Source organism: Neovison vison, chromosome 9, assembly GCF_020171115.1.
Source record: "Neovison vison isolate M4711 chromosome 9, ASM_NN_V1, whole genome shotgun sequence".
NCBI classification, from domain to species: domain Eukaryota; kingdom Metazoa; phylum Chordata; class Mammalia; order Carnivora; family Mustelidae; genus Neogale; species Neogale vison.
This window is the reverse complement of record NC_058099.1, coordinates 77,120,840-77,133,456: the sequence shown is the minus strand read 5'-3', so window position 1 is coordinate 77,133,456 and position 12,617 is coordinate 77,120,840. Positions and strand designations below refer to the sequence as shown.

Sequence of the window (12,617 nt, the reverse complement as noted above, 5' to 3'; positions counted from 1 at the left end):
CTAGAACTATCTTAAAGATAAAAACCTAAGAAACCCACAATTTCTCTTAGGTAATCTGTAATTATGTTATTAAAGATTTGGATAATGACTCCAGCTCTCATCATTCTAGACTCCCCCTTTAACAAATAAAGAGCTTAGTGATTGGGATTTTATATTTACCGCCCTTACCAGACTTATAAACTCTAGAAACACAGTTCACATGGGGGAAAAAAAAAAGTAATTTAAGATTACTCTATTTCCTTCTAAGAGGAACGTTTGAACAAATTTTACAGGTAGTTAACTCTTGTTCACATTGGGCACACATCAAATCTAGCATTATGGGAGTTTTATTTATTTGGAAGTGAACTTTTAACTATCAATACAAATGCCAAAATACTACACAAAACATCCACAGGAACTTTTTTTCATCGTTTTTTGAATTGTTCACAAACATTTCCTACATAATCCAACATACAACAGAGAAATGGTACATCTTTTTCCTTCAATTTGCATACAATGGAAAAAAACAAGAATATATATATATATTACAAAGTTTAACTAATAGACACTAGCAGGCTGACAGTTTGTCTATAGGTGAGAAATCATCTAATAAAAAATAATAAGAATTTATTTAGCATCAGTCACTTCCATAACCAAGTATTATTCTGATTAATAAAACTTGCTGCCATTAGGCTTCTGGCATATACTTATACCATTACTCAATTTGTAGTATTGCTCCCCACCTTGGTTCTCCTTTACAATTACTAACATAGAAAATTGCTGCAGAGTAGGGGCAAGCATATGCAAACAAACAAAAAAAAATCCCCAGCTTATTATAAGCATAAATGTGTATGACGGAATTTCTTCCCAAGCAATGGACTTTCAAATCAAGAAATCACCAGAATGGAATTAGCCAAGATATTATGCCTATTTCCAAGAAGAGATACATTTATTTATATCCAACAGAGGAGCTGAAAATCAAACTTAGTGTTTAGTTTGGGGTGGGTTGAGGACCCAGCCATTTGAAAAAATGACTGTCTTAAAAAAAAAAAAAAAATGACCACCAAAAATAGGTTCACTAAATTTATTTTAAAAATCATAAAACGTTTCTTACAAAAGAGCATTACATTCTGCACACTGCTCTGAATAGATGCCAGGGACAAATGGACTATTGTTACTTTTCCTCCCTGTCCCACCCCCCCCAAAATGTTACAGTGACCACAAAGCAAAGTGTTCACAATAATTACAGGGGGGAATTTTTTCTTTTAAACCACCAACAATGAACAAAAATTAAAATTCACTCACTCTGCTGCTGTTTCAAAATTTCAATGTTAGTTTTTGCACGCCCTTCCCCCCCCCACCCTTTTTTTAAGGAACTAAAACATTACATCTGGTGAACAGCAAAGATTTCACTACACCTCAAATGCAGAACACCTATGAAGCAGAGGAATGTTGGCTTTTTAAACAGAAGCAGATAAAAAAAAAAAGATGCAGGACTCCTTCAGTTCTTCACTAGTCTTAGAAAAACTTTCCAGAATACTGCTTCACACTATAAAAAAGAAAAAATATCTTGCATTAGAATCCTTCAACATCTGCATACTGCTTCACACTATAAAAGAAAAGAAAAAAAAGTACGAATTAGAATTTTTGTTCGTAACATCTTAATCAACATTAAGACAATTTCAATGCTAAATTCAAATGATAAACATGTCCATTATTATTAGAAATAAGAATTAAAACATTAGCAATTAAAAAATTAAGAGCAATGTAAAATTCCAGAAAAATGATTAATAGTAAATCAAACATTAGTAGAGCAGAATTAGGAAAATGAAATTAAAAGTTGTTAATACTTGGTAGAAAGACAAAGAAATGCCAGTAAGGTGTGAAATGCTGCATTTTACAGCACCAATCATTTGTCCTGTAGAGGCATGGCCTGTGCCATATGGCAGACTGTGATTTGTTGTCGATTTAGTTATCTAAAAACAACAAAATCACTAGTCTTCCACACAGAACTAGACCAACATCCACTGAATCTTCTATATTTTCTACAGGCTCTGTATAATTTATAACAAGTGGTTTTGGCAGCAGTTTTCACCAGAGAAATGAGAAGTTTGCTTGGTTAAGGCTTCTTCCAGCAAGATTAGTATTGAATGTCTTCATTTTTAGTAAGAAAGCAGAAGAAAATTAAAGCAAAGCTATTAGGATGTTTAGAAGTTAGGTCCCCAAAAGGTTGAGACACCATGGCTTCTAAAAGAAAAATCAATTGAGAAGAAAAGCTTTTTAAAGTTTTAGTATGGGTATGCTAACATAAAGCTAAACTCAAACTGACCTGTTCTGCAGCAAATACTGTGCATTCTGTATCTGGTCCTGTGTTCCTGTAATGGTAATGATCCGATCTTCAGACCCTTCTAGAGGTTCGTCAATTTTGATCGAAGCTCCTGACTCATGACGGATTTGTTTAATCCGCTGACCACCTTTGCCAATAATAGATCCAGCCAACTGAAAGATTTTTAAAAACAAGTGTTTATGATATACTTTAAAAATAACCGTATTACTGGTATTTTCAGTGAATATCAACAATACACAGTCCATTCTAGGATTAAAGACCTCCAACCCATCAAGGTTTAAATTAAAATGTATTTATGCTGCACATCCACGTTTCCTTTAATAAGCAAATCAGGGGCTCAGAACCCTCTGCTTCAAAAATAGTACAAGAGTCAAATCAGAGAAAGACACTTCACTTAGGTCTGTAAAACACAATTTTAACCCTAACATAAATTTTTAAGACCTTTTAGTTACGTGTCAGGGAATTTAAAGAAAATGATTCATTAAACATTCCTTGTAACATTACAAGAACGTAAAAATTTAAAGAATACTTACATCTTTGGGAATAGTTACTTGTGTAGTAATAATAGGTCCACCAAGATCACCATATGAGCCACGACCCCCTGCATAGGAATAATCTGATTTAAATAATGAGCATTAAGTTCATTTAGAAAGCATGAAATAATGTTTTCATTTTACAAAGGAAAAAACTTACCATATCCGGAGCCACCCTAAAAACAGAAAGAAAAAATAAAAAATTACTTTGCCTTCAAAACTATTCTCTAGGTCTTTTAATATTCCTAAAGTCTTAGTTTAGGAAACTAAAGTCCTCCCACATTCTCCCTAGTACATTTTGGAAGACAATCCTTAGGGGAAGAAAACCCTTCAGGTACATAGCACAGAAGCAAGAACATTATATGAAGGGAAGTCAACACTTACTGGCAAGTAGGGAAGCATTTGTTACTGATATGAATACAAAAACACCCATGATACTCAACCTGTGGTTCATAAGCCATCTGCCATTCTGATGGGCTCCATGTATCTATTGCAGAGTCCCAAGTTTCATCGGCACTGAAACCAACCTGTGTCAAAGATAGAACTATTAACATAACCCGCACTGTTTCGGCCTTTGAGCTACCGATTTTTCTATGTCTGATTTCTACTTTCCATCATTTAAATATTGGCAGAAATCAAATATTCTCCAGAAACAAAAAAAGGGCTAAATGAAGTCTTAATATTCCAGCTAACAACGGAAATGACTTAACTAGCTGTCTACGAAATTCATTTGTAAAGCAAACATTCCAATTAATAATCATCTTCAACAAAATGTCAACTACGTGATTAGACTCCTAGAAGCTTTCATGTATACACTGATAAATGAAATGTTCTTACCATGCCGTCGTAGCGGTCTCCGGGTCTTCCTCTTCTGTCATAGGCCATCAGATCTCTGCAAGCATAGTACTTCTTGTAATCTCAGTTTGCTTACATGTCACACACACCAAATAAAATCCTACCCTAACTACCCATAAAGTGAAGCCTCTTACAGATCAGCAATGTTTGTCAATGGAACAAACTTACCCTCCTCTAGGTGGTGGTGGTGGAGGAAGAGGAAGGTTCCGAGCTCTGCTACCACCCCGGCCACCTCGTCCAGGAGGAGGAGGTGGAGGTCCCCGACGAGGGCTCATATCGTCATAATCTCTTCTAGATGGAGGCATAGGACGCCCACCCCGGCCAGGAGGCATTCTGTCAAAACCACCTCTTCCCCGCATGGGAAATCCCACAGGGCGCCCACGGCGGTCATCAAACATCATTGTAAAACCACCATAATCGTAGGTTTCATCGTAAAAATTGGGATCATAAGGCTGTGCACGTCCTTTGATGGGAGACTAAAACAAAAATATAACAATTTTACAGACTGAAGGAAAAGAGCCTTGTTTCATACCACATGATAACAAGCTGAACATTTCAAGTCCTTTATTTCTCCTGGGAGGTACTTATGTCAGGAAAAGGAATGCAGGCAAAGGTTAATAGTAGGAAGAAAAGAATTTTAAAAAATGCATTATTTTTGCTGAGTCCTAAACAAAGTTTTAGCAGCCTGCTTTTACTGTTCCATCTCAAGAGACAAGAAACCCCGCTCACACATTTCACAACGGGGTCTATAAAGAACTTGTCCCCATCTCAAGGACTGGAGCTATCACTATCTTATGTAAGCATATAACTCATACTGAAGCGTATCGGTTGGGAAGCTGTGCAAAACTTCATTTGAAGGATCAAAGGCTACTAAAAATCCTCACCAATGATCAAATGACCACTCTCCCAAAGAATTTTTAAATTACAGTGATAACTAAACAACTAGCTAAGGACAAATAAAAACCATGTCTCAACATCGTGAAACTAAGTTAAAATATTTGTCTGTTTCATGGAATTAAATAAGTATAATATTCCAAAGGTACCTCTGATATAAGATCAAGGATGATCTTGATGCACTCTACAACCCTATCAGGTTTTCCTCCAATAAGCACGACTCTGTCAGTGGAATGAGGACAGCATTCCTGGAAAAGCTTGATTGTTGTCTGTGTGTTCTGTGTAAGTTATGAAAAAGAGAAGCATTAATCAGAAGGGAAAAAACAAAGTTTCCTGGTTCACACTGAAACCTGCCCCCACTCCCAACATAAAAACCCTATTAGAACTCCAGGACTTTGCCATGGTAGGTTAGGACAAGAATGAACTTGTCCTAACATGCCCAGGCCTTTCTGTTATATTTTAAAAGTGAACTAGATAAATATAAGTGATTAAGATTTTAAGGAAAGAACTCAAAAAGGGGGAAGGAGAACCCCACTGACCCAGCTCTATAGGAAACACTACTGTCTAGTAATATAGCAAACAAAAAAACAACAAAAAAACTGCCTTTACCTCTCGAAGTTCTTTGATTTTAGCACCTTTGACCCCAATAATTCCTCCTGCCAGACTCTGATGAATCAGCAGTCTCAACTCGCAGTCAAAGTCACTTCCTTTATAGTGTTGGTACTGCAGAGGGAGAATTATAAAATTTTAGTTCCGTATCAAGGAATCCCCAATAATACACTTATCTGCTATAAGCATGACAATATACTGTTGCAGTGAGCAACCTGAATTTATATTTCAATAACTTTACCAGTTATGTGCTTATTATCCTCAATAGCCAGGCCCAAAAAGGACATTCTGCACCACCTTAAAAAACTATTTTATTTTCAGGTCCTGCAACACCATACCCACACTGCAGCCATTTAGCATGTCGCTGTTACCACAAAATTATTAATAACATTCAAATAACACCATAATAAAAATGACTGCAAAGCACTTTGCAAATGTAGTTAATTCCCACTGCAGCATGGAGCAGGGTCAACAGTGAGTTGTAAGACCATTCACTTATCATGTTTTTAAGCCTTTTTCTATAGAGACGGGAAAAGTACACTATGTTAAAAATAAAATTGATCCTATGGGCCAGGCTCCATACTTCAGTGGGGTTCAATGGCACTATGACATACATTTAAGCATTCCACAGCATCAGATTCGAGCGGGAGCTGGCTGGTTGCAGTGGGTGATGGCAACTGCAGGCCCTGAAAGTAGAAAAATAAGAGTAATAGGTTAAGTGTCTAGTGTGATCAGGCTATTGTCGCATATATTGGTAAAGCTACTACAACATATTTCATTATCTATATCTATACCATAAAATGGAAAACTACTTATCTACTCTTAATAATCAACATGTAACCTTTTCCTATATACCCAGTAAATACAGGATTACAGAGAATTAAAACAATCCTTGAACTAGATCATAGTCCTCTCCAACACAGCCCCACAACCAATATTCTAATAATAATAATAATAATATTAATAAAAAAAACCACACAACCCCCCCCCAAAAAACAAAAAAAACCCAACCCTCCCCTGTAACCACAGCCCATAAAATACCTGCTAAACCCATGTGCATGACCACAGATAGTTCAGATTTACTCTGGAGTGGCCAGGCTACATTAAAAAAAAATTTTTTTTTAAAAAATATGTTTTAAAACGAACGACGTGGAATTGTAACCATGCACATTATGTAGTGCAAGATGTTGCTGCTACAAACTGTTACAGTCACTGTCTCTCCACCATCCCCATATTAAGCCCCAATAAAACACTTCCAACCATCCCCCCTCAATTGCCAAATACGTTAAGAACAAAAAGAGAGCCTACCTCTTCCAAGGTAGGGATGATTTTCTTCAGAATTTCTCCAATTGTTTCAATATCAGCACTGATACTCAATATGCTGTCAAACATCACAAATACCAGATAGTACAAAAAAGGTGGAAAAGAAAAATGAGTTTTGTGTTCATCATTAGTCATACAAACTTTTACAGAGAAGTAACATACAATTATTTAATCTCCCCATTTAAAGTAGCCTATTTATAGATTTTTCACATGCATTTTGTTTTATGCCCAATACAGACATGGTAACAGTATTAGGAGACTTGCAGAGAGACAGAGAGAATGGGCTCTTGGAAGGGCTCAGATTAAGTGGGCAATAAATTGACCAGAACTGAAGCAGAGTTGAATATTTATGTTCCCCGCCACCACTAAGTTAATTAAGGATACCCTCGCTGTTACATTGGTAAAACTGGCACACCTTCTCTTAGGCAAAAGTGGGGGAATATGCAAGTGGTGAACATTATATCTGGAGTAAGGTTATGGATACCAGTTAGAAATTAGATCACTAATGGGCTCTGCAAGAAAACAAATACAAATGCGAGACAAAACAAAGACAACACAAATGAGAAGTGAAAGAAAGTGAACCAGAGTTAGCATTTCATCAGAAAAAATTATGAACAGGCAATGTTGGGAAGCAAGGTGGGCCACAAAGACAGAGCGAGAGACTATTTTGGTAACAATCTGATTTACAATGCAGCAAATATGCAACACTTGAAGCTGTGCTCCTTCCATCGAAATAAAATTAGTGGATCGTTTGGGTGGGCAACTCACGGTAAAAGTTCAGTGACAAAAAGACTTAATGGGGAAAATAAGACAGAAACTTGAAAAACAATACACCGTCTAAAGGGGATACTATTTAATTATATAAAAGGCAGGTAATAAAATACATTTCTCTCTTTCTAATCAGGCAGTGAGGCATAAACTGTTGGGACATACCGCTCGGGGCCACTGCTGTCTGGGACTGAAACACTGGCATTGTACTGCATTGGTCATTGGCGTTCGTGGATGTTGGCATTGGGCATGGGCATTCAATCAGAAGTTGTCAAGTATGGTACCCGTTTGGCAACGAGCACATTTTTGGGCATAGCCAACCAGGGTTTTCACATGGGCGTTCAGGGGCGGATGGGCCAACGTCATGGTGGGCAACGCAGGGGTAAGTCGATCCAGTACATGGGCAACGGAGATATATGGCCAAAAAAACAAGGAGAGGGAAAAGGGGGAAAAGCAATAAATTTTAATTTAATACAAACTATACTCATACTCTCAATTAATGAAACAAGCTTAAGTTGTTCTGAAGACTAACACAATAATGGACTTCTCTATATCTGACTGTGGCTTAACATTTAAGGACCTTAAATGATGGTACTAGCTATTTTTTTTTTTTTTTAAACAAACGATGTTTCAGTAGCAGGCTGGCTCATGAGGGTAGACACAAAACCTGTCATGACTCAGTTTACTGAAATTCTTGAGGAAATGGGGAAATTAATAACCCAGATAATTATATAAAACATCTGGATTAAGAGGAGAGAGGTTTATAAAAGACAAAACAAAAATTCCCACACCACCAAAAACCCTAACTCTTAAAAAAGACCAGTTTGGTTTCCTGGAGGTTTAAAACGCATTCCTAGATCCTAGCAAGGCAAGTAAAATTTTAAACAAAATTTCAAGTTCAGTTTACAAGAGGAACATACAAAGATCTGCGACCAAGAGAGAAATGAAATACTATCAAATAAGTATTCAACACAAAGTTATTATTTGCCTCAACTTCAGCAAGGAAACATTAAAAGAGTGTACACTATGAGAAAAAAAAATTTAGGAATTTGGGTGTAGCCAAGTCCTAGATATATGCTCACTTCTGGTGATACCAACATTTAGTGTGTCTAATCACAAGAGTCAACCCACTATAAAATATGAAGACTCAAACAAATCATTGGCATTGACAAATGGTTTCCCATGTCTACTCTATTCTTTACCCATATTTAAATCATGCAACCTCAACATTAATCTGTGCTCCATGTGCAAGCTGTTAAACAGATGGACGGATTAAAAAAAAGGAAATAAAAATTTGAGTTTAATCAGCCACCTGCAAGGTTTTTGATATACTGTAATTGACTCACACACAGTAAATGGTGCTATTAAGGGTTTTTACACTGTTATTTTCTAATTAAAATGTTATCTTGAAGTGAATAATTTGGTGGAAAGTTATCAGAAAGTGAAGAGGTTTAATACAGACCCTTCCCTCCCCAAACTCAATCTGGGCTTTGTTAAATCAGGAATGGCAAACCTTGAAATCATCTATGTAATAGATTATTACAAATGGCTTGTACCTAGGCTATTAAATGATTTCTATGACACAAAATCTTTAAATTTCTACACACACATAAACTGAAGCTGCTCCAGTAGTAGTTTAAACTCGTTAATACTTACGTCTGTACGGAGAGCCTTAATATTCTTGCCTCCTTTTCCAATCACTGCCCCAGCATTCTGGAGGAGAGAAAAAGACAATAAGCTTACCTTCCCCTTTCCCGATGTTAAATGTCTTCCTACGCTCTTAAACCGTAGCAAAAAACCCTAAACTAAAAACGAAAACCCCTAACCTCTCTTTTTTGGGTCATAAAGCTAAAAATCAGAAATGATAAACTCAAAAAATCATCAGGTTAAAAAAAAAAAAAGAAAAGAAAAACCAGGGAATTTGTGCTTTGGGGATTAAGCACTTAAGATAGCTTTGGGATATTCAGCATGGGAAGAAGTACATGGAGCATGAAAGTTAAGCACTGATTAAATTTATAGTTTCCTTCTGAGAAACAACTTAAAACCTATCAGGTATCTTTACAAGGTGACATGTGATGGGATCAATCAATTAAGCAGCCAACTAGATGTTTTCCCCACAATACAATCAAGGTATAAACTTTTATCCATCAATGCTTTAAGCATTACCTACACCCTCTCTGCTACTTTGACCTGCAATGACTCACTGCATTAAGTACTTTCATTTGATCAAAATAACCTGGCCTACAAATCTGTTTTGAAAGAGCCACACAAACCTTTTTTTACTCTTCAATCTGTAAGACTTAGAATGCTTCCCAGAGGGCCAAATCAGAACTCACTTTAATTTCTACTTTAGTTAAGAACCCCTTTTAAATTTTCAAGAATAAAATTTATACCTTGCTCTGAAGCAAAATGCGTAATTCAACCATCTCATCAGTGTTTCTAGATCTTTTAAAAGCTTGTTCCTCTTCCATATCTTCTGCAGGGCGTTTACCTAAAAATTAACAGTTCAGATTTCAGAGCAAGCACCAGTGAACAAGAAAAAACCCCTTTAATTCAATTACATTTTAGTTTCAAGCCATAGGTCAGAGAAAGTAACTGTTGTCTGGAGATTTGTTGTGAAGTCAATTAGAGCATGTTCTCTTCCAATAATACTTTCTAAACACAAAACCATGCGACAAGATGCTTGCAAAGACTGAACTTATAAAATACAAAGAAACAATATATTTACTGTCAAGATATCTTAAGTTTAGAGTCATCAATGCAAATTAGTTATCTCTCGTTCACAAATGAAAGTGGAGAAAGCGGACAGGAATGTCAGACTAAACAGTTCCAAACAATGAAAGTAACAAAACGGAAAACCCAGAAATTGTTAAAATTAAAATGTCTTCTCACCAAATTCACCATTGGTTTCGGTGTTGGGGAAGGTTTCCTCTGGCTGTTCAGTTTCCATTTTCTTGTATTAAATAGACACACCAATCTGTTGAAAGATAAAGAGACTAGTACATTTGGTTTACTGGAAAGTAAGCTTTATGTCTTGCTAATAGAAAAAAAAGAAAAAAAAAAAAAGTCAAGGAAAATGACTCTGCTTCTAGAACATACCAGGTATTATATATCCTTGCAGAGCAGAACTGAAGTTCTGGGCGGGACCAACTGACACCCTAGTGTTGCAGTAGCCTATAAAAACCAACATAAATTGAGTTTTGCTTTTTGGTTGCTTATTACTGAATAGTAATTAACAGTGATGTAAATACAAACTAAACATCTCTAAAACCGGGTCTTACACTCTCAAACGACTGCTTTAGGAAAAACAAAAAACGAAAGGACCTATCTGATTTTTTGCAAAAAGAAAACCATGCAGTTTTTAGCCACTGGACGGAGTGCCCACCATGATAAAACTAATTGTTTTCTACAATACAATACAGACCAAAGATCTGTAAAACATACATATGCCCCAAAGCCTTCAATTTTGTCCTTAAAGGTACACATTTATAGATATATAAAATTATACTGATTTTTAAATTGCGTGTGGGTTTCCTACCGCTGGTGACTTGAAATGCCCTTCTCTGAAATCTCTAGAAAGTTTACAAACATGAAGGCAAATTCCAGCTATATACAACAATAAGGTCAATGTACTTAAGATTAAATCTTAAAACCTCATACAGGAGCAGACCCCAACTGCCAATCATACCCGATTATTCCAACAGAGCTAACGAAGCCCATTCTAGTACTAATTCTGCCACCAAAAGAGTATTTTAAGTTAGAAGTCTATAACCTAACAATTATACCTTTAACGCCAGAGTAATGGGACTGCAAACAGCCTTTCACCAGCCCTTACAGGTCTAGCAGAAAGAGCCGACAAGTGGCCTCTGGTAGGCAGATGACGGAGAGCTATACAGCCCAGAGCTACCTTTATGGCCCCCGTACTTCCGTAACGTTTGTCGACAAACCTTTTAACGACTAACTGAAACACTACCTCACCGCCCATCACTCAGCTAAACGTAGAGGTATCACAGATTCAGGTAAATAACTTGAAGACAGCGGGCTCGGCTTGTAAGGAAAACGTTGCCGCGGTTCCCCGTTCAGGTCCTTTAGTCACCATTCCTCAAATCACTAAATATGGGAGAGCAGCGGAACGCACACATGCCTCCCCCCCCGCCACGGTACCAGGGATCAGCAACAGCCGAATAACAAGAGTGGAAAAGCCGAAGGAGAGAGCAGAAGCGCCGCGCCGCTCCTCACCCGGACCCGACAGGAAATGGCGGCCCGCGTAATGGCGACTACGTGCTACTAGGCGGAGCCGAGCGCGGACCCCCCTCCCCCACCCACCACGCGGTCCCGAGATCTCATCCCCCGCACCCTCCCCCCACCGCGGGAGAGACAAAGCAACGGAGGCAGCCTCGACCATTCCATCTGCCCCGCTCTACCTCCGCTCCCGGGCCGGGAGGCCCCAAGTGCAGCGGGACCCAAACAAAGAGAGCGGCGGCGTTCTCCGCTGCCCTCGGGTCCCGCCCGCCGGCCGCTTCTCCTTCGTACACCAGGCGTCTAGTTTTGAAGACTACAGAACTACTGATCATCCTACAGGCACACACCTCGCAATTACCCGAAGCCTCTAGCACCACAACGCGGACTGCGGATATACGCTCAGGGAAATGGCGGAGGTGGGGGGAGGGGAAACCGGGCAACGTTCCCTGAGAATCCGCCAACCACCAAGCAGCCCCCAAACGCCTCCCTCAAGCGGCAAACTTCGTCTCTGACCCTCGCCCCCACGCGCCGTTCATCCAGCCCCACTCCTCACCCCGCGAGGTCGCCGTCCCCGTGCCGCCGCGCCGCCTCAGCCGGTCACAGCTAGACAGAGAACGAGCGCAGGCCCCCGCCGCCTTCCCCCGCCTCCCCGCACTCTCCTACCCCGCCGCCGAGCCCAATTGGTTGCCCGGGGTTTAGCGGTGGCGCGAGGGCAAAGCGATTGGCCCAAGGCCGCATCAATCAAAGCGCCGAAGGAGGCGACGCCACGCCTCGCGTCGGCGCCTCCCTTCAGATTGTGAGGCCGCTAAGGGCCTGAGAAAAGCCGGGCTTGATAGAAGTCAACGCAGCCTTTAGGGAGGCCAAACCCATGCCTGAATCTATAGTATCCTAGCGCCGAAAACCCCAATTACCTATAGGCCGCAAGAAAGCGGGACGTAGGTAAGACGTCGAGGTTGCAGCAGCAGAGAAACAGAGGATAATGGCGTCTGCAGCTCTTTCGCCTGGAGCGCCCTCCTCCTTTCTCGTTCGCGCACTCACTAGCGGCAGAGGGGAGGGAGGGGAAAAAC

General features: G+C 39.2%; 1 protein-coding gene across 8 annotated transcripts; it reads right to left on the bottom strand.

The window, feature by feature from the left end:
• Positions 1–315: 315 nt before the first annotated feature.
• Positions 316–12,578, bottom strand: HNRNPK (heterogeneous nuclear ribonucleoprotein K). Of its 8 annotated transcripts, none has more exons than XM_044265795.1 (17): positions 12,462–12,577; positions 10,408–10,482; positions 10,201–10,285; positions 9,702–9,799; positions 8,965–9,021; positions 7,474–7,517; positions 6,526–6,598; positions 5,832–5,903; positions 5,218–5,331; positions 4,758–4,886; positions 3,883–4,190; positions 3,697–3,751; positions 3,303–3,386; positions 3,020–3,035; positions 2,860–2,942; positions 2,309–2,478; positions 316–1,588 (listed from the first exon to the last, which is right to left on the bottom strand). In XM_044265795.1, the coding sequence occupies exons 3-17, from the start codon at positions 10,256–10,258 to the stop codon at positions 1,555–1,557; spliced, it is 1,395 nt and encodes a 464-aa protein (XP_044121730.1). In that variant the 5' UTR covers positions 10,259–10,285; positions 10,408–10,482; positions 12,462–12,577; the 3' UTR covers positions 316–1,554. The 8 variants fall into 8 exon arrangements, with proteins under 8 accessions (XP_044121730.1, XP_044121735.1, XP_044121731.1 ...); XM_044265800.1 differs by having other exon boundaries at positions 316–1,528; XM_044265796.1 differs by lacking the exon at positions 12,462–12,577 and adding an exon at positions 12,104–12,189.
• Positions 12,579–12,617: the final 39 nt, after the last annotated feature.